General features: G+C 33.5%; 1 protein-coding gene across 1 annotated transcript in view; it reads right to left on the minus strand.

The window, feature by feature from the left end:
- Positions 1-12,386, minus strand: part of LOC142219439 (prolyl 4-hydroxylase subunit alpha-2) — a 32,791-nt gene extending 20,405 nt beyond the window's left edge. Inside the window, exons 1-4 of the mRNA XM_075288425.1 lie at positions 12,118-12,386; positions 11,871-12,022; positions 4,593-4,734; positions 4,211-4,529 (exon numbers count right to left, since the gene is read on the minus strand). Of these exons, the coding sequence (XP_075144540.1) occupies positions 4,211-4,529; positions 4,593-4,734; positions 11,871-12,022; positions 12,118-12,296 (792 nt within the window). The 5' untranslated portion in view covers positions 12,297-12,386. The remainder of the gene's footprint in view (positions 1-4,210; positions 4,530-4,592; positions 4,735-11,870; positions 12,023-12,117) is intronic.
- Between the last annotated feature and the right edge of the window lie 10,153 nt (positions 12,387-22,539).

Genomic DNA, 22,539 nt, shown 5'->3' on the forward strand with positions numbered 1-22,539 from the left:
AATTTTATTTCTATAGAAAATTTTGTCAAAATTTTATTTCTATAGAAAATGTTGTCAAAATTTTATTTTATTAAAAATTTTTGTCAAAATTTTATTTTATTAAAAATTTTTGTCAAAATTTTAAAATTTTTGTCAACATTTTATTTCTATAGAAAATTTTGTCAAAATTTTATTGCTTAGAAAATTGTGTCAGCATTTTATTTCCATAGAAAATTTCGTCAAAATTTTATTTCTCTAGAAAATTTTGTCAACAATTTATTTCCATGAAAAATTTGTCAAAATTTAACCCTTTCACTACCGAAATAATCCTAATATTAAAAACTTTAATTTTACTTCTGTTTTTACTTGTACTAACAGCATGTAGAACAAAAATTGTCAATTTGAGAACCTACCTCAATTACTTCAAGAACTATATGAAAACTTGATTCTTGAATTGTGACTAAATGGTCTTACGAAAATAAGCGACATTTAGCCTATAATATCTTTCACAGTGTGAGCAAAAATACAAACAAGTACATACGGCCATAAGTTCGGCCAGGCCGAAGCTTATGTACCCTCCATCATGGATTGCGTAGAAACTTCTTCTAAACACTGCCATCCACAATCGAATTACTTAAGTTGCGGTAACGCTTGCCGATGGCAAGGTATCTTAAAACCTCCTAACACCAACTTCCAAATTGTATGTAAGTCCATACGTGGTATATATTAAATCAAAAAAGATCGATCCAATACGTATATAATTCAGTTTGACAAAGTAGACATAAAATTTTGACAAAATTTTCTACAGAAATAAAATTTTAACAAAATTTTCTATAGAAATAAAATTTTCACAAAATTTTCTATAGAAATAAAAATTTTGACAAAATATTCTATAGAAAGAAAATTTTGACAAAAATTTCTACAGAAATAAAATTTTAACAAAATTTTCTATAGAAATAAACTTTTGACAAAATTGTCTATAGAAATAAAATCTTGGTAGATTATTTGTGGCTCGAGTGGCAACCATGATTATGAACCGAATAAAATTTTAACAAAATTTTCTCTAGAAATAAAGTTTTGACAAAATTTTCTATAGAAATAAAATTTTGGTAGACTATTTTTGGCTCTAGTGGCAACCATGATTATGAACCGATATGGACCAATTTTTGTGTGATTGGACCAATTTTGGTATGGTTGTTAGCGACCATATACTAACACCACGTTCCTAATTTGAACCGGATCGGATGAATTTTGCTCCTCCAAGAGGCTCCGGAGGTCAAATCTGGAGAACGTTTTATATGAGGGCTATATATAATTATGGACCGATATGGACCAATTCTGGCACGCTTGTTAAAGATCATATACTAACACCATGTTCCAAATTACAACCGGATTGGATGAAATTTGCTTCTCTTGGAGACTTCGCAAGCCAAATCTGGGGATCGGTTTATATGGGGGCTATATATAATTATGAACCGATGTGGACCAATTTTTGCATGGTTGTTAGAGACCATATACCAATATCATGTACCAAATTTCAGGCGGATCGGATGAAATTTGCTTCTCTTTGAGGCTCCGGAACCCAAATCTGGGGATCGGTTTATATGGGCGCTTTATATAATTACGGGCCGATGTGGACCAATTTTTGCGCGGTTGTTAGAGACCATATACCTACACCACGTACCAAATTTCAGCCGGATCGGATGCAATTTGCTTCTCTATGAGGCTGCGCAAGCCAAATCTGGAGATCGGTTTATATGGGGTCCATATATAATTATGGACCGATGTGGACCAATTTTTGCATGGTTGTTAGAGACCATATACCAACTTCATGTACCGAATTTCAGCCGGATCGGATCAAATTTGCTTCTCTTTGAGGCTCCGCAAGCCAAATCTGGGGATCGGTTTATATGGGGGCTATATATAATTATGGACCGATGTGGACCAATTTTTGCATAATTATTAGAGACCATATACCAACACCATGTACCAAATTTCAGCCGGATCGGATGAAATATGCTTTTCTTAGAGGCTCCGTAAGCCAAATCGGGGGATCGGTTTATATGGGGGCTATATATAATTAAGGACTGATATGGACCAAGCTTTGCATGGTTGTTAGAGACCATATACCAACATCATGTACCAAATTTCAGCCGGATCGGATGAAATTTTCTTCTCTTTGAGGCTCCGCAAGCCAAATCTGGGAATCGGTTTATATGGGGGCTATATATAATTATGGACCGATGTGGACCAATTTCTGCATGGTTGTTAGAGACCATATACTAACACCATGTACCAAATTTCAGCCCGATCGGATGAAATTTGCTTCTCTTTGAGGCTCCGGAACCCAAATCTGGGGATCGGTTTATATGGGGGCTATATATAATTATGGACCGATGTGGACCAATTTTTGCATGGTTGTTAGAGGCCATATACCAACACCATATACAAAATTTCAGCCGAATCGGATGAAATATGCTTCTGTTAGAGGCTCCACAAGCCAAATCTGAGGGTCCCTTTATATGGGGGCTATACGTAAAAGCGGACCGATATGGCCCATTTTCAATACCATTCTTCCTACATCGATAACAACTACTTGTGCCAAGTTTCAAGTCGATAGCTTGTTTCGTTCGGAAGTTAGCGTGATTTCAACAGACGGACGGACGGACGGACATGCTTAGATCGACTCAGAATTTCACCACGACCCAGAATATATATACTTTATGGGGTCTTAGAGCAATATTTCGATGTGTTACAAACGGAATGACATAGTTAATATACCCCCATCCTATGATGGAGGGTATAAAAAGAAACCGTAAAAGTATCAGCTATAGTTTTTGTATAAATGTCCATTTACTAGAAACATACAGTAGAAAAATTGTCTCAAATTTACGTATTTTTCGTTTATTGTTAAAGAAGTTAATAAAAATGTATTTTAGTGCTCACCAATATGGAAAATATGTATAGCTTATTTAGATTGAAGCCTCTACTTTAAAATAACGTCGAGAAATAAATCGAAACTAAGTGGGTAAATAGAATTTGGTGTCTTTTTCGAATGTCCTTCTAGGTGGACATCGGTAGTGAAAGGGTTAATTTAACAGAAAATTTTGAAAAAAAATTCTTTCTATAGAAAATTTTGAAAAAAAATTTATTTCTATAGAAATTCTTGCCGAAATTTTATTTCTATAGAAATTCTTGTAAACATTTTATTTCTATAGAAAATGTCGTCAAAATTTTATTTCTATAGAAATTTTTGTCGAGATTTTATTTCTATAGAAAATTTCGTCAACATTTTTTTCTATAGAGAATTTTGTCAAAATTTTATATAAATTTTATTTCTATAGAAAATTTTGTCAAAATTTTATTTCCATAGAAAATTATATCAAAATTTTATTTCAATAGAAAAATTTGTCAACATTTTTTTTATAGAGAATTTTGTCAAAATTTTTTATAAATTTTATTTCTATAGAAAATTTTGTCAAAATTTTATTTCTATAGAAAATTATGTCAAAATTTTATTTCAATAGAAAACTTGTCAACATTTTTTTTATAGATAATTTTGTCAAAATTTTATTTCTATAGAAACGTTCCAACGTTCATTTTAATTAAAAAATGTATTCAACTTTTAACAATTTAGCGAATTAGTTTTTTCTTTGATTTTTTGTGACGATTGAATTAGATTTTCCTTTGCTAATTACGTGTTTTTATTAATACCGATTGTTTGTTTCCACCGGTTGTGGAAAGAAATCCGATTTTTAAAAATCGAGAAGACTTGCAAAAACCCGGGTTTTCAACACTGATGTTGTTTTCTGTTTTTAAAAATTAAAGGTAAAATTGCTGCTGATATTTTCCTATCGCGGATGGTGTAATAGAGTACTACAACTATAAAATTTTTTAAAGAAGAGCAAACCAATTCCTTAGAAAATTCATACAGAAGAAAATTTGATTGTATAGTTTCCAAAGATAAATATAAATAAATAATGTCACCTTATATGTGAAAAAATCTTAATTACTAACAATAAATTCATTCACTGAAAGGAGAAACGAAATTCCATAGTAAAAAGATAAAATTAAATATTTAAGATCTATTAGTACCATAGAAAATTCATGCTTTTTTAAAAAAGAATTAAATCAAAGATTCCCAAAAATGCCAAACCCTTATTTTATTTTCATGCATTGAACTTCATTTAGTTAAAACAAAAGTACAAAAATATAGTTTTTTTTTACTTACCACATGTTCACTCGTATAATCCACTGTGTATTCTTGTTTGCCAATAGAATTAACTGCAAATTCTGCGAATTTTTTTGCCACCTTTTCATTGTCTGGATATAGAATCGATAATGCCGTATATGTTGTATTAGCACCTATTATATCTCCCATTAAGAATTTCGTATCTGCTAATGCCAACTCAATATCGAGCCTATCGATACTTTTATCATCTTCAGATCTTCGAAAGGCTTCCATAAACCAACCATAAGCTAATTTTGGAAAATTAGTTTCCATCGCTTTTTTGCCCAAGTCAAAACAATGACGAGCTTGGAAATGAACACTAATACAAATAATATAAAATTTAAAATATATTCAAGTTATACTGTGGGATTGTAGGACTTACTCATATTGAACTCCTTGAATAAAACCTCGGGCAATGTCCGAGGCATTCAACCGGTAGACATCATGTAATCGCAAAACACCTTCTAGAGCTCCATCCAGCTCAGATTTTTCAACAATAGTGTTCTCAATCTTTTTCAAAATTTCTATAATAATAATTTATTTGAAAACAAATAATTTATGATTAGATGAAAAATTAAATCAAATGCATCAATGACAATTATATTTAAATAATTTAAATTAAAAAAAATAATTATTATTAAAATGTATTTAAAATACATTACATTACAATTAAAATTAATTACAATAAAATCGATTTAATTAAATCAACTTATTATCTATGTGATAAAACACATCCCGTAAAGCTGAAATACAATTTTTTGACATAGTCGAGAAGAAAGGGAAATCATGCCTCTTAATCTCTTTAGAAATAAATATAAATGTCAGAGAGCAAGAAACGAAGTGTTATGAAATAAATGAAATTAAAAATAAAATTAATTTAATAAATCAAATTAATTAAAATAAATTCGATTTGTTTTATACAAAGAAGATTAGGGAATTTGATTGATTGAATTACTAAAAGAAAGTGTTATATGAGCCCACACGCAGAGAAGGAATATGATTACCTCCTACGACGAAATGTTAATTTTGTATGGCGAACATAGAACATTTTTGCAGCCAAAAGCAAAATTTTGGCCGCAGACCATGGATTTTTGCATATTTCTCAGATGTTTACCGGTAGGATTTTAAAACCACTTACAGTTAGTTAGTGAACTCCTGAGGCTTTTTAGAAAGGAATTTTTTTCGATTTTGGGATGCGAAGAATGCTTAAGACATATACTTATTTGTAGTTTTATAAAAAAAACATTTAAAAACAATTGGGGGAAGTCAAAAAATAAATGTTAAAACAGAAAGAATGTACACGCAAAAAAATAATTTTTTCCTCCCAAACGAAATTTTAGACAAACAAAGTTAAGTAAGGAAGTGTATTTGGAAGAAAAGTATATACTTTTTGTGATAAACGTTTATTCTTTTCCAGGATGTAAAAACAATTTCATAAATACTAACGCAAAAAGACATTGTTTTCTTGCTAATTGCATTTTCCCTCACATCTTTCTCACATCCACAAGGTTTTTTAGTTCTTAACACCTTTTCCAGTAATACCAACAATGTAGAAGAAATTATACGATTTTATAAATTTTTAATTTTTTTTTTTACCTTTCGCCTGGACGGAGAATCGAACCGCGGACCATGCACTTTGTAAGCTAACACACTATCCACTGAGCTATGTACCTGTTATGGTCATCAATAGATAATTATCCATATAAGTTATATTTATATAGCATAGCTTGCGGCGCCCACGAACCGAATTAACAATGTTTATTTAATAGAAACAAACATTTAGTTTGGCACCGTGGAACAGTGGTTGCTACCTCCGACTTACATGCCAAGGGTCGTGAGTTCGATCCCTGCTTCGACCAAAGTTTTTTTTTACACATATTCCAGATATGTTCGGAAAATTCCGAAAAAAATGTTCAACATTACATTGTACTATATTAAATTTTGAACTGTAAAATGTATCTTATTAAAGACCTAAAGTCAGAAAAGAACAGTGTTTGATATAAACGAAATGGACTGTGTTGTTGTTTCAAAAATAACTTTTTTTATTGAAAAAATAAAAATTTTGTAGCAAACGAAGTTTTTTGGTGATAAAAGTTTAAAATTTTCGAAGCACTTCACAAAACTCTAACAAAAGAAAAACGTTTTCGCTGCACGTTTTCCAAACGTTTTTTTTCTTTGCGTGGAGGTACCTCTTTCGAAAAAATTCGGTATTGTGGAATACCCACATTCCTTCTGCGAATTCAAAACAAATTGGGGCCTCACACATAATTGCGGATTTGACATTTGGGGGGGAAATGTCTTACAGGCAGCATTGAAGCCCTGGGTAGACAAACTCTACGTACGGACATTCAGCACCATCGCACTAAGCATACATCAACCAAGCATATAGGTGCTTCGTTTTGACCACCAAATTAAATGTCTGGATGTCAATCCGTTGAACTTCTACACCTGTTATATTTTGGAGACAAGGGTTGGTACTAAAAAAAATTCCAAAATGTCAATTAGCTCAAATCGGCATTAGGCCGGGAATGAACTAAAATACCGCATAGTTAATTTCGTGTAGCGTGTGATGGCTTTGTCGGCCAATTGAAGGTTATAACCAATTCGAACAAATCTAAGCCTACATTAAAATTTGATGTTATTTGCGACATTTTTTTGCTTTTGAACAACAAAATAAATAAAACAAGTAAGGAAAGTCTAAAGTCGGACGGGGCCAACTATATTATACCCTGCACCACTTTGTAGATCTAAATTTTCGATACCATATCACATCCGTCAAATGTGGTGGGGGCTATATTAAAAGGTTTGTCCCAAATACATACATTTAAATATCACTCGATGTGGACAGAATTTGATAGACTTCTACAAAATCTATAGACTCAAAATTTAAATCGGCTAATGCACTAGGGCGGAACACAATGTTAGTACAAAAATATGGGAAACATTTAAATCTGAAGCAATTTTAAGAAAACTTCGCAAAAAATTATTTATGGTTTATCGCTCGATACATATGTATTAGAAGTTTAGGAAAATTAGAGTCATTTTTACAACTTTTCGACTAAGCAGTGGCGATTTAACAAGGAAAATGTTGGTATTTTGACCATTTTTGTCGAAATCAGAAAAACATATATATGGGAGCTATATCTAAATCTGAACCGATTTCAATCAAATTTGGCACACATGACCATATTACTAATTGTACTCCTAGTGCAAAATTTCAACCAAATTGGACTAAAACTCTGGCTTCTGGGGCCATATAAGTCAATATCGGGCGAAACCTATATATATAAAAGCTATATCTAAATCTGAACCGATTTCAATCAAATTTGGCACATGACTATACTACCAATTGTACTACATGTGCAAAATTTCAAGCTAATCGGGATAAAACTCTGGCTTCTGGGTCCATATAAGTGCATATCGGCCGAAAGATATATATGGGAGCTATATCTAAAACTGAACCGATTTCTTCCAAAATCAATAGGGTCCTCTTCTGACCCAAATTAGGAACTTGTGCCAAATTTGAAGACGATTGGTCTTAAATTGCGACCTAGACTTTGATCACAGAAATGTGTTCACAGGCAGACGGACGGACGGACAGACGGACATGGTTATATCGACTCAGGGACCCACCCTGAGCATTACTGCCAAAGACACCATGTGTCTATCTCGTCTCCTTCTGTGTGTTACAAACATATGCACTAACTTATAATACCCTGTTCCAATGTGTGGCGCAGGGTATAAAATATTTTTTTTTTTAGAAAAATAGTTGATAAAAAAATTGTCGCTGGTAAGATTTGAACCTGAGTCTCTTATTTTGTAGTTCATACTAATAAAGAACATCTCGAGAAGCAATTAGAATGTTATTCCTTGGTGTCGTATTACGATCATATCACAAACATTTGAATTGACCTATCGACGCTTTATGTTCAATGGCATTTGTGGCTGAGTGTGCTAAGGCGTTCTGTTATGGTGCCAGCAACCCCTGGGCGGAGCGAAAAAGTTTTTCAAATTGTAAAAATTAGATAAAAGGAAAATAATAGTGTAATAAAACATATGGATGAAAAAAAGTGAAATTGGTTGAAAAAAATATTTTTTTCGCTTTTTAAATTTCTTCATTGAAATTAACTTCCAGGGCACAACTTCTAAAGCAATGCAAAGGATCCAAAAAGGGAGTACTTCCGTCCTATGACAAGCCCTCGTAAAATTCATTGGTGATGAACCACTACTTCCGGATCACAGATTGGGGATCCAAACTACTTTTTATACCCTGCGCCACACTGTGGGACAGGGTATTATAAGTTAGTGCATATGTTTCTAACACCCAGAAGGAGACGAGATAGACACATGGTGTCTTTGGCAATAATGCTCAGGGTGGGTCCCTGAGTCGATATAACCATGTCCGTCTGTCCATCCGTCCGTCTGTCTGTGAACACATTTCTGTGATCAAAGTCTAGGTCGCAATTTAAGACCAATCGTCTTCAAATTTGGCACAAGTTCCTAATTTGGGTCAGAAGAGGACCCTATTGATTTTGGAAGAAATCGGTTCAGTTTTAGATATAGCTCCCATATATATCTTTCGCCCGATATCTACTAATATGGCCCTAGAAGCCAGAATTTCAGCCTGATTTACTTTAAATTTTGCACAAGGAGTACAATTGATGGTTTCGTAAAGTGTGCCGAATTTGGTTGAAATCGGTTCAGATTTAGATATAGCTCCCATATATATATATTTCGCCCGATATGGACTTATATGGCCCCAGAAGCCAGATTTTTGGCACAATTTGGTTGAAATTTTGCACTAGGAGTACAATTAGTAATATAGTCATGTGTGCCAAAGTTGATTGAAATCGGTTCAGATTTAGATATAGCTCCCATATATATCTTTCGCCCGATATGGACTAACATGGTCCCAAAAGCCAGAGTTTTGGCCCAATTTGGTTGAAATTTTGCACAGAGAGTAGATTTAGCATTTTTGATGCGCGTGCTAAATTTGGTTGAAATCGATTAAGATTTACATATAGCTCCCATATATATCTATCGCCCGATATGCACTTATATTGACCCCGAAGCCAGAGTTTTATCCCGATTAGCTTGAATTTGTGCACAAGGAGTACAATTGGTAGTATAGTCATGTGTGCCAAATTGGATTGAAATCGGTTCAGATTTAGATATAGCTTCCATATATATTGTTCACCCGATATGGACTTATATGGCCCCAGAAGCCAGAGTTTTGGCCCAATTTGGTTGAAATTTTGCACTAGGAGTACAATTAGTAATATAGTCATGTGTGCCAAATTTGATTGAAATCGGTTCAGATTTAGATATAGCTCCCGTATATATGTTTTTCTGATTTCGACAAAAATTGTCAAAATACCAACATTTTCCTTGTAAAATCGCCACTGCTTAGTCGAAAAGTTTTAAAAATGACTCTAATTTTCCTAAACTTCTAACACATATATATCGAGCGATAAATCATAAATAAACTTTTGCGAAGTTTCCTTAAAATTGCTTCAGATATAAATTTTTTTTTTGTGTTCCAAAAAAAAATTGTGTTCCACCCTAGTGCATTAGCCAACTTAAATTTTGAGTCTATAGATTTTGTAAAAGTCTATCAAATTCTGTCCAAATCGAGTGATATTTAAATGTTTGTATTTGGGACAAACCTTTATATATAGCACCCAACACATTTGACGGATGTGATATGGTATCGAAAATTTAGATCTACGAAGTGGTGCAGGGTATAATATAGTCGGCCCCGCCCGACTTTAGACTTTCCCTACTTGTTTGGAATAGATTAATTTTAATAACATGTAAAATAAAATTAATTTAAAACAAGTAAGGAAAGTCTAAAGTCGGACGGGGCCGACTATATTATACCCTGCACCACTTTGTAGATCTAAATTTTCGATACCAAATCACATCCGTCAAATGTGTTGGGGGCTATATATAAAGGTTTGTCGCAAATACATACATTTAAACATCACACGATCTGGACAGAATTTGATAGACTTCTACAAAATCTATAGGCTCAAGATTTAAATCTGAAGCAATTTTAAGGAAACTTCACAAAAGTTTATTTATGATTTATCGCTCAAATATATATATGTGACTTGAAGTTAAGGAAAATTAGAGTCATTTTTACAACTTTTCGACTAAGCAGTGGCGATTTAACAAGGAAAATGTTGGTATGTTGACCATTTTTGTCGAAATCAGAAAAACATATATATGGGAGCTATATCTAAATCTGAACCGATGTCAACCAAATTTGGCACGCATAGCTACAATGCTTATTCTACTCCCTGTGCAAAATTTCTACTAAATCGGAGTTAAAAATTGGCATCTGTGGTCATATGAGTGTAAATCGGGCGAAAGCTATATATTGGAGCTATATCTAAATCTGAACCGATTTAAACCAAATTTAGCACACATAGCTACAATGCTAAATCTACTCCCTGTGCAAAATTTCAACTAAATCGGAGCAAAAAATTGGCCTCTGTGGTCATATGAGTGTAAATCGGGCGAAAGCTATATATGGGAGCTATATCTAAATCCGAACCGATTTCAACCAAATTTGGCACGCATAGCTACAATGCTAATTCTACTCCCTGTGCAAAATTTCAACCAAATTGTAGTAAAACTCTGGCTTCTGGGACCGTATTAGTCCATATCGGGCGAAAGATATATATGGGAGCTATATCTAAATCTGAACCGATTTCAATAAAATTTAGCACACTTGACTATAGTGCTAATTGTTCTTCTTGTGCAAAATTTTAAGCAAATTAGGGTAAAACTCTGGCTTCTGGGGCCATATAAGTCCATATCGGGCGAAATATATATATGGGAGCTATATCTAAATCTGAACCGATTTCTTCCAAAATCAATAGCCAATATTCTGAGCCAAAACACATACTTGTGCCAAATTTGAAGTCGATTGGACTAAAAATGCGACCTAGACTTTGATTACAAAAATGTGTTCACGGACAGACGGACAGACGGACATCGCTATATCGACTCAGGAGCCCACCCTGAGCATTTTTGTGTCTATCTCGTCTCCTTCTGGGTGTTGCAAACATATGCACTAACTTATAATACCCTGTTCCACAGTGTGGAGCAGGGTATAATTAATTGAAATCATTAACTAACATTATATTATTTTAATTTACATAGGGTTAAAGTAAAAAACAAACTAATTTAACCGAATTAAGATTAAATTAAATATACACACAAAAAATTTTTTTTCTGATTCAATCACGAAATTAATTGATCCAATTATTTTTTTAATTGAAATGTCTTCAATCACAGAAATGATAGTATCAATTAAAAAATTAATTGACAGTCAATTAAAAAATTAATTGATACTATTAATTTGTGTGGTTGATTTTTGTTTCAATTAAAAAATTCATTGAATCTATTAAATTTTTAATTGAATATTTTTTAAAACTTAATTGAGATTTTAATTGGAAAAATTTTTCTGAAATTTTTTTCTGTGTAGCAAACTAAAATAAACTAATTTTAATAAAATGTAAGATAAAATTAATTTAAAATAAATGTAATTAAAATCAATAACATAACAGACGATATTTTATATAATTTCTTATAGGCTTAGCAAGAACTTTTAGGTATATTACGTGGCTAAAGTTTAATGAATTATTCTTACTCTCTCCTTCTTTGTATTGTAGAACATTCTCGAGACGATCCCAATCAGCCGTTAATCTTTTTGTCAACAGATATTTATTAACTGGATTTTCAAAGTACACAGGGCCCTGGGTCAGAGCTTCATCTCGTTCGCGTTCATATTCCGCTAAACGTCTAACGGGAGATAACACAGAATTTATAATAACATATAATTTATAATAACGTTTCTCTTTTTTAATCACAGGATATTTCCTTTTTTGCTCACTTACTCTTTTAGATAATTTAATTTATTTTGATTTTTTCTCAAAAATTTTTGCATATTTTTCAACATTTTCAATTCGAAATCCATGACTTCAGACATTTTATATATAGACGAATAGAATTCGCCATTTGTGAGTAAAACTCCAAAAGTGGCCAAGAGTGTGAAAATTGTAAATGACCAATTCATTGTGATAATATGAAAAAGAAAAACAATCGCACACTTGGAAATAAAAAATCACTCCCTTCACACTTGCTAAGAATTCAATTTTTTATCTTGGAAATGTTCTATGTTTAAGTTTCTTGATGTTACTAAATTGTGGCAAATAGGAATTTTATCTTTTGACCTTAAGATTTCTTCTTCAAGAGAATAGCATTCTATTGAAGAAGAAAGCTTCGATAGATGATCACAACCTATGGAATGGTTGGTTAAACTCAAAGCTTTCATTAGCAATTGGCGGTTTGCTGCTGATGATGATTACATCTTATGGTGTCAAACATAAACCCGTTTTCGGATTTAATTAAATCATTTCATCTCTCTCGTTGAATATATTTCTTGTTATGGGTCATTGTTCTATTGACAGCGGGTCATCAGCATAACGCATGCCGGTTGCTTTCGAGAGAAGAACCTATTAATTATGTTAATCGTTTTATTTCTAGGCATACAACATTTAGCATAAACCAGATTCATTCACCTAAATTATCCAAATATTGAATATAACGAAATATTTTTATAGCGGTTCGATTACTTTCGTATGAGTAGGAGAAAATGTGAGTTTGTTGGATTGATTAATTTTTGTAAAATGTTATGTTTCGAATAGTATGATTTTAAGTACGAAATACATGATATATTGTCGAAAGACTTAGTACAAACAAAGAACACATCGAAATATCAATATTCGATCACATAAAGAATATGAGGTAGAAACGATCTGTCCGTCTGTTTGGAAAACGGGTATGACAAACGATAATTGTCTGTTAATGACAATAACAGCTACGTAGCCCAATGAAAATGTGTTGGCTTAAAAACTGTATGGCCCGCAATTCGATTCTCCGTTCGAGCAAAAGGTAAAATTAAAAAACAAGTGTATACGACCGTAAGTTCGGCCAGGCCGAATCTTAAATAACCACCACCATGAATCAAATATAATAGTTTCCTTTGAAAACTCTTCGTCGGTGCGGGTATCTTGATAATATAAAGGGTGATACGTTTAAAATTTGGTCAATATAAACTTGACATATTTCTTTCAATTTTGCATTTAAAAAACCTGAACACCCCTCATTTTGAAGGGGTGTGTATGTAGAATGTTGCTCCTATTTTGATTTTGGAATTCACTCTTCAGTTGTCAAAATGCCGTCCAAGCAAGAAGAGTAGCGTATCAAAATTTTGCTCGCGCATCGAAAATCCGAGCTACTCGCACGCAAAGCTGGCAAAATCGCTAAAAATTGCCAAATCGCAAATAAGCTGGTGTATCGTCTACAACCGTGCATCAAGCCAAAAAACGAGCGGACTATCGACTTACAAGAAGGTAGTGACTCCAAATCACTATGATAAACAAAATACGACGGCCAAAGCGCGACCCCGGAGGCTGTACACGACGATGCTGACGAAGTTTGACTGCGTGGTAATGGCAGCTTCCAGGACAGGAGTTTTATACGGCAAAAGGAAGGGGAAAGGTAGCAGATATTTTAAGCACATAAAACTGTCAAAGTTCGCAAAGAAATATCTGGTTTGGCAAGCCATCTGTACCTGTGGCTTGAAAAGCAGCATTTTCGTAGCTTCCGGGACTGTCAACCAAAAAATTTACGTGAAAGAGTGTTTGAATAAACGTCTGCTGCCTTTCCTGAAGAAACACGGTTGTTCCGTACTGTTTTGGCCGGATTTGGCATCTTGCCATTACGGTAAAAAGGCCATGGAGTGGTACGCCGCCAACAACGTGCAGGTGGTTCCCAAGGACAAGAACCCTCCCAACACACCAGAGCTCCGCCCAATTGAGAAATACTGGGCTATTGTCAAGCGGAACCTAAAGAAGACCAAAAAACTGCTAAGGACGAGCAGCAGTTCAAGGCAAACTGGCTTTCTGCGGCGAAGAAGGTATACAAGGTGGCTGTACAAAATCTGATGGCAGGTGTCAAGCGTGAGGCCCGGCAATTCGGATTTGGAAAAGCGAAGGCTTAACTGAATATTTTTCCTGAATTTTATACTAATTGAACTTGAAAAAGAAATTTAATTTGATTTTTTAAATAAACGATTTCACCGATTTACACGCGTTTTCCCTTGACCAAATTTTGACCGTATCACCCTTTATGTAGGATTTAAGGGAGTTTGATGACAGATATTCTCCTAAGTACATCAATTCAACCAGTACACTTCCCGAAGATAAATTTTGAAGATTCTACCAGGGCTGTGGAGTAGAGCCAATTTTGCTCGACTCCGGGTAATATAACTAAATCTCATTTTAATACCACTAATTTGTAGTTCTATTGTGGGGGTACCGTAAGTGGATCGATATAAAGTATCATATTTATTTATGTGTGCAAAAAAAGGTCTTAATTTCACATTAGATGCCAATTGAACTCTATATTTCAAATTTAGGGCAATGTTTAATAAATAAAAAAATGATATAAATACCCATCATAATATGAGAAGATACCAACAGTATATGTATTTGTGGACCAAAATTTTTGATACTATCTGAAATCCTTTAAATTTGTTGCGAACTATATAAATCTTTATATTCCTATATGCATGAATTTGAATCTGAATCGATTTAGACAAAATTGTATATACTTCTACAAAATCTATGTACTTAAAATTTAAATCTAACGTTATGGGACGTAACACAATTTTAACAAAAAATAAAAATGCAAGGAAAATCTAAAGTCGGGTGGGCCGATTATAATATACTCTGCACAACTTTGTATTTAGATCTACATTTTGATAAAATCTCAAATAAGACTTCAACAAAATCTCGGGCAATATTTATAATTGTTTAGACAATTTCGCAAAAATGCATTTATGATTCATTCATTGAAAAGTTTCAAAATTTGAGTAATTTCTACAAGTTTTCGACTTAGCAGTGAGTATCAGCGAGCATACAATTTTGGAAAAATGTTTGTATAGTAAATAAAATTTTGACTAAATTTTCTATAATTTTCTATAGAAATCAAATTTTGGCCAAATATATAGAAATAAAATTTTGAATAAAACTTTTATCCGTTTTGTTTGTTATTGTTGGCTTCTCTTCAATCGTAATTGTTGTTTTTGATCTCAGCTTAAAGCCATGCATTGACTAAACTACAAGTGTAGCTTAACCAACAGAGGAAAAGTATGCTTGTCAAATTTATTTGGGCAAAGCCCTATAGACTTCAACATGGTTGGATGTACAGCTGTTTCGGAATTACCACATTCCTCATCAGCATCCTCTACTTGCAGCAAAACTATCAACCAATTATCAGAATAAATTCGGGTAATTCACTCAACCCAAAGTGAACTACACTTGAACCTCCCGAAAAAGGGTTTGATAGTCGGCTACTGCCTAAAACAAATTTGCAAGCATATCTCTCTTTATAGAAATAAAATTTTGCAAAATTTTTTATGGAAATAAAAGTTTGAAAAAATTATCAATAGAAATACAATTAAAAAAAAAATTGTGTAGCAAACAAAATTTTGCAAAATTTTTTATAGAAATAAAATTTTGCAAAATATTCTATAGAAACAAAATCATGACTAAATATTCTATAGAAAATAAATTTTGAATACATTTTTTATAGCAGTGAGTGTCAGTGAGCATCAGTAAAAAAAAAAATGAGAAAATTTGCTATAGAAATAAAATTTGACAATTTTTTCTTATAGAAATAAAATTTTGAAAACATTATCAATAAAAATACAATTTTAGAAAATTTTTTGTGTAGTAAATAAAGTTCTGCAAAATATTCTACAGAAAAAAAATTTTGACTAAATTTTCTATAGAAATAAAATTTTGACAAAATTTTCTATAGAAATAAAATTTTGACAAAATGTTCTATAGAAATAAAATTTTGACAAAATTTTCTATAGAAATAAAATTTTGACAAAATTTTCTATAGAAATAAAATTTTGACCAAATTTTCTAATAAAAAAATCTATGACTATACAATTTTGGCAACATTTTATGTAATAAAATTATCAATAGAAATAAAATTTTGAAAAAATATTTGTGTAACAAACAAAATTTTGCAAAATTTTCTATAGAAATAAAATTTTGCAAAATATTCTATAGAAACAAAATTTTGACTCAATTTTCTATAGAAAAAATATTTCTATAGTAATAAAATTTTGAATAACTGTTTTATAGAAATAAAATTTTGACAAAATTTGCTATAGAAATAAAATTTTGACAAAATTTTTGATAGAAATAACATTTTGACAAAATTTTCTACAAAAGACAACTTTGAAAAAATTGTCTGTCAATATTCCACATATGTATATGGCCTTAAAATAAAATTAAAAAAATAATTTTGATTGTTCGAAATATTTCATATAAATTGATATGGGCATTAAAATGGATCGATCCAGCCCATCTGCTTGTCTAACATTCTAGGAAACATAAAAAGATAGCCGTAATTGGAAGTTGATTTTCATTTACAATTATGCTGTACATTGATCGAATGAATAACGCAATGGAAACTAATTTGCATAAAAACTTGCTTAGTTACAAAAATGTGAAGTGTTTTAAAAAATTTGGTTTAGCCGGAGTCGGAGTCGAGCAAAATTTTTACGACTCCGACTCCAGCAAAATCTTCAGACTCCGACTCCGGCTCCACAGCCCTGGATTCTACCTATGAAGACTAGACCAATTTTGTTTGTATTTTAGAGAAATCATAAACATATCGTGCCAATGATGAAAAAAGCCTTGATTTGAAATCTTAAATCCGTAGATTTTTACCGTCATTATTTAAATGATGACGAGGAGTAAAATCTGGAAATTGTACTTTTAGTTTCAAGCAATTTTTATTATCAGTGCTCCTGCTGTACCCTCAAGAAGTGAAATCGGTCGATCGATCAATGTCTTTCATAATGGACCAGTAGAAATAAATGCGATACAAATTTTTGAGGGTTTAAAATACCAGTATATTTACATTTTCAGGCAAAGTGGAGAAAAACTACGGATTCTAGCAGCCTAAGAAATAAATCCGGTCTATATGGGGGCTATACCAAAACATGGACTAATACACAAAATTTTCGACACACCACTTAATGTTCCTCAAATACCTTTAGAATTCCAATTTCACGCAAATTGGATAAAAACTACGAAATCTAAAATCGGCGATCAGTCTATAAGGGGGCTATACCAAAACTTCTAATTTCTAGCAAATTGGAAAAAACTACGGATTCTATAAGTCCAAGAAGTAAATTTGGGAGAACAGTCTATATGGGGGCTACAACGAAACATGGACCGATACACCCCATTTTCTGCACACCTATTTGTGGTCCTAATTTTACAAATTTTACAATTTTAGGCAAATCGAATAAAAACTACGGTTTCTAGAAGCTCAAGACCCCAAATTGGGGGATCGGTTTATATAGGAGATATATAAAAACTTGGACCGATACTCCCCACACCTACTACTCTACACACCTATTTGTGGTCTTAAAATACCTCTAGATTTTCAATTTCACAGTGGTGCAATTCCTGCTTCGATCGAACACCAAAAAGTTTTTCAGCGGTGGATTATCCCACCTCAGTAATGCTGGTGACATTTCTGAGGGTTTCAAAGCTTCTCTAAGTGGTTTCACTGCAATGTGGAACGCCGTTCGGATTCGGCTATAAAAAAGAGGTCCCTTGTCATTGAGCTTAACATGGAATCGGGCAGCATTCAGTGATAAGAGAGAAGTTCACCAATGTGGTATCACAATGGACTGAATAGTCTAAGTGAACCTGATACATCGGGCTGTTACCTAACCTAACCTTCAATTTCAAGAAAATCGGATAGAAAATACAGTATCTAGACGCCCAAGAAGTAAAATCGGAACCGATATTCCCCATTTTCGACACACCCATTTGTGGTCTTAAACTACCTCTAGATTTTCAATTTCAAGCAAATCGGATAGAAAATACAGTTTCTAGACGCCCAAGAAGTAATATCGGGAGATCGATCTATATGGGGGCTATACCAAAACATGGATCGATACATCCCATTTTCGGCACATCCATTTCTGGTCATAAAATACCTCTAGATTTCAAATTTCAGACAAATCGGATAGAAGCCCAAGAAATAAAATTTGGAGATCGGTCTATATGGGGGCTGTACGAAAACATGGACCGATACGAAGCATTTGCGACACATCCATTCGTGGTCCAAAAACACCAATTTCAGGCAAATCTGGTTGTAAATACAGTTTCTAGACGCCCAAGAAGTAAAGATCGGTCTATACGGGGGCTATACCATAACATAGACCGATACACCCCATTTTCGACACATAAATTTATGGTACAAAAATACCTCTGGATTTTCAATTTCAGGCAAATCGGATCGGAAATACAGTTTCTAGACGCCCAAGTAGCAAAATCGGGAGATCGAACTATATGGGGGCTATACATGGACCCATAAGCACCATTTTCAGCATACATCTTTATGGTTCTAAAATATTTCTAGATTTCAAATCTCAGGCAAATTGGACAACAACTATGGTTTTATAAGCCCAAGACCCCAAATCGGGAGGTCGGTTTATATGGGGACTATATCAAAACTTGGATCGATATAGCCCATCTTCGAACTTGACCTGCCTTCAAACAAACAACGAATTTGTGCCAAATTTCACATACAACATACAGATAGACGGACATGCTTATATCGTCTTAGAATTTATCCCTGATCAAGAATATATACACTTTATATAGTCGGAAATCGATATTTTGATGTGTTACAAACGGAATGACAAACTTAAAGGGTGGTTAAAATTTCAAGGGCCGATGTTGATTTTGAATAAAACACAAACTATTTAGGAAATTATTGTAATTTTATTATACCCTCCACCATAGGATGGGGGGTATATTAACTTGTCATTCCGTTTGTAACACATCGAAATATTGCTCTAAGACCCCATAAACTATATATATTCTGGGTCGTGGTGAAATTCTGAGTCGATTTGAGCATGTCCGTCCGTCCGTCTGTTGAAATCACGCTAACTTCCAAATGAAACAAGCTATAGACTTAAAACTTGGCATAAGTAGTTGCTATTGATGTAGGTCGGATGGTATTGCAAATGGGCCATATCGGACCACTTTTACGTATAGCCCCCATATAAACCGATCCCCAGATTTGGTTTGCAGAGCCTCTTGGAGGAGCAAAATTCATTCGATCCGGTTGAAATTTGGTATGTGGTGTTAGTATATGGTCTTTAACAACCATGCAAAAATTGGTCCATATCGGTCAATAAATATATATAACCCCCATATAAACCGATCCCCAGATTTGACCTCTTGAGGCTCTAGGAGGAGCAAAATTCATCCGATATGTGATATCTAACAACCATGCCAAAAGTGATCCATATCAGTCCATAATCATATATAGCCCCCATATAAACCGATCCCGAGATTTGGTTTTGGAGTCTCTTGGAGTAGCAAATTTCATCCGAGTGACTTGATATTTGGTACATTGCGCTAGTATATGACCGTTAACAACCATGCCTAACTAGGTCAATAAATATATGTAGCCCCCATATAAACCGATCCCCACATTTGATTCCGGAGTCTCTTGGAGGAGCAAGATTCATCCGATCCGGTTGAAATTTGGTATGTGGTGTTAGTATTTATATGGTCTATAACAACCATGCAAAGATTGGTCCACATAGGTCCTTTATTATATAGGCCCCATAAAAACCGATCCCCAGATTTGAACTCCGAAGCCTCTTGGAAGAGCAAATTTAATCCGATCCGGTTGAAAGTAAGTACGTGGTGTTAGTATATGGTCTCTAACAACCATGCAAAAATTGGTTTATATCGGTCCATAATTATATAGGCCCCATATAAACCGATCCCCAGATTTGATCTCCGGAGCCTCTTGGAGAAGCAAAATTCATCCGATCCGTTTGAAAGTTGGTACGTGGTGTTAGTATACGGTCTCTAACAACTATGCAAAAATTGGTTCATATCGGTCCATAATTATATAGGCCCCATATAAACCGATCCCCAGATTTGAACTCCGGAGCTTCTTGGAAGAGCGAATTTAATCCGATCCGGTTGAAAGTAAGTACGTGGTGTTACTAAAAAATTGGTCCATATCGGTCCATAATTATATATAGCCCCCATGTAAATCGATCCCCAGATTTGACCTCCGGAGCCTCTTAGAGGAGCAAAATTCATCCGATGTAGTTGAAATTTGGTCAGTATATGATCTCTGAATTGGTATGATCAAAAATTGGTCCATATAGGTCCAATATTATATATAGCCCCCATATTAACCGATCCCCAGATTTGACCTCCGTAAACTCTTGGAGGAGCAAAATTCATCCGATTCGGTTGAAATTTGATACATTTCGCTGTTAGCGGCCATGCAAAAATTGGTCCATTTCGGTCTATAGTTATATATAGCCAATGGCCAATCACACAAAAATTGGTCCATATCGCCAAAAATAATTTACCAAAATTTTATTACTATAGAAAGTTTTGTCAAAATTTTATTTCTTTAGAAAATTTTGTCAAAATTTTATTTCTGTAGAAAATTTTGTCAAAATTTTATTTCTATTGAAAATTTTATTTCTATAGAAAATTTTATCAAAATTTTATTTCTATAGAAAATTTTATCAAAATTTTATTTCTATAAATAATTTTGTCATAATTTTATTTTTATCGAAAATTTTGTCAAAATTTTATTTCTATAGAAAATTATGTCAACATTTTATTTCTATGGAAAATTATGTCAACATTTTATTTCTATAGAAAATCTTGTCGAACTGAATTATATACGTCTTTAATCGTTTTTTTTTTGTTTACTATATCCCCCGTATGTAATAATTCACAATTTAGAAGACGGTGTTACGGCCGTATATACTTGTTTTATTATGATATATTGGTATTACTCAATTATGTATGGAACAAAATATCGGCCAAATGGGCGCCGCGACCTCGGTGGCACACCTTCATCCGATGGACCCAATTTTCGATGACGCTGAGGCATAATGAAGGTTCTATGCCGTTAATGTGCCGAATTATCTCATCCTTTAGCTCTTGGATTGGTGCTGGCTTATCGACGTACACCTTTTCTTTCAAATAACCCCAAAGAAAAAAGTCCAACGGTGTCAAATCACATGATCTTGGCGGCCAATTGATATCACCATTACGTGAGATAACACGGCCATTGAATTTGTTGCGCAATTGAATTCGTTAGCTGTACGGCAAGTGGCACCGTCCTGCTGAAACCACATATGGTCCACATCCATATCTTCCAATTCGGGCCATCAAAAGTTCGTTATCATCTCACTATAGCGAACACCATTCATAGTAACTGCCTGACCGGCCTCATTTTGGAAAAAATACGGCCCGATGTTGCCGCCAGCCTATAAACCGCACCAAATAGTCACTCTTTGTGGGTGCATTGGTTTTTCGACAATCACTCTTGGATTCTCATTCGCCCAAATGTGGCAATTCTGTTTATTGACGAATCCACTGAGGTGAAAATGTGCCTCATAACTGAAGATGATTTTCTTCGAAAATTGATCATGCATTGTTGCCATTTCTTGGAACCATTTAACACGTTGTTGGATTGTGTATCTCTCCATGGTTCAAATTGAGTAAGTCTGAAATGGAGAAATGTCAAATAAAATTCGGAAAAAAACTTGGCGTTTAGGTGTGATTCATATTCAACATCGGCCCTTACAATTTAACCACCCTTTATTATACCCCCATCACCATTCTATGGTGGTGGGTATAAAAACTAATCTCCTAGTATAAAGTACTCAAGACTCTTATTTCATACTTCGATGTTCTGCTTCTTGGCATAAAGACAAAATCTTTGAAACCGTTTCTTCATTATAGTGACTTGTATTATTCTTTATTATATTCATAATCAAAATGCAATATGCAACTCATGTATTGAATGAAGTATTTTCATTTATAGGGAATTATATATCTTATCGAATTTCTATAGCATTTGATGACCTATCGAATTATGATTATGACTTACTGTATACCCAACCCAAAGAAATTCTTCATGTATTTGGAATCAAAGCACAGTCGTATCGCCATGTGCGGACAATCACAAAATTCCAATTGTTTGTTTACTGGAAATCACAGGAAGTTTTGACTATTGACGGCTGATATCAATTATGATGGATTTGATAATACTCAACATATTACCAATCAATAAAAATTCTATTTTTGTTAAGGAAAAATATTGAAACTTAATAAAGTTTATTATAGATTTTCCGATTAGTTGATGCGATCATTGGT

The sequence above is a fragment of the Haematobia irritans genome, chromosome 1, assembly GCF_050003625.1.
Source record: "Haematobia irritans isolate KBUSLIRL chromosome 1, ASM5000362v1, whole genome shotgun sequence".
Taxonomy (NCBI): Eukaryota; Metazoa; Arthropoda; class Insecta; order Diptera; family Muscidae; genus Haematobia; species Haematobia irritans.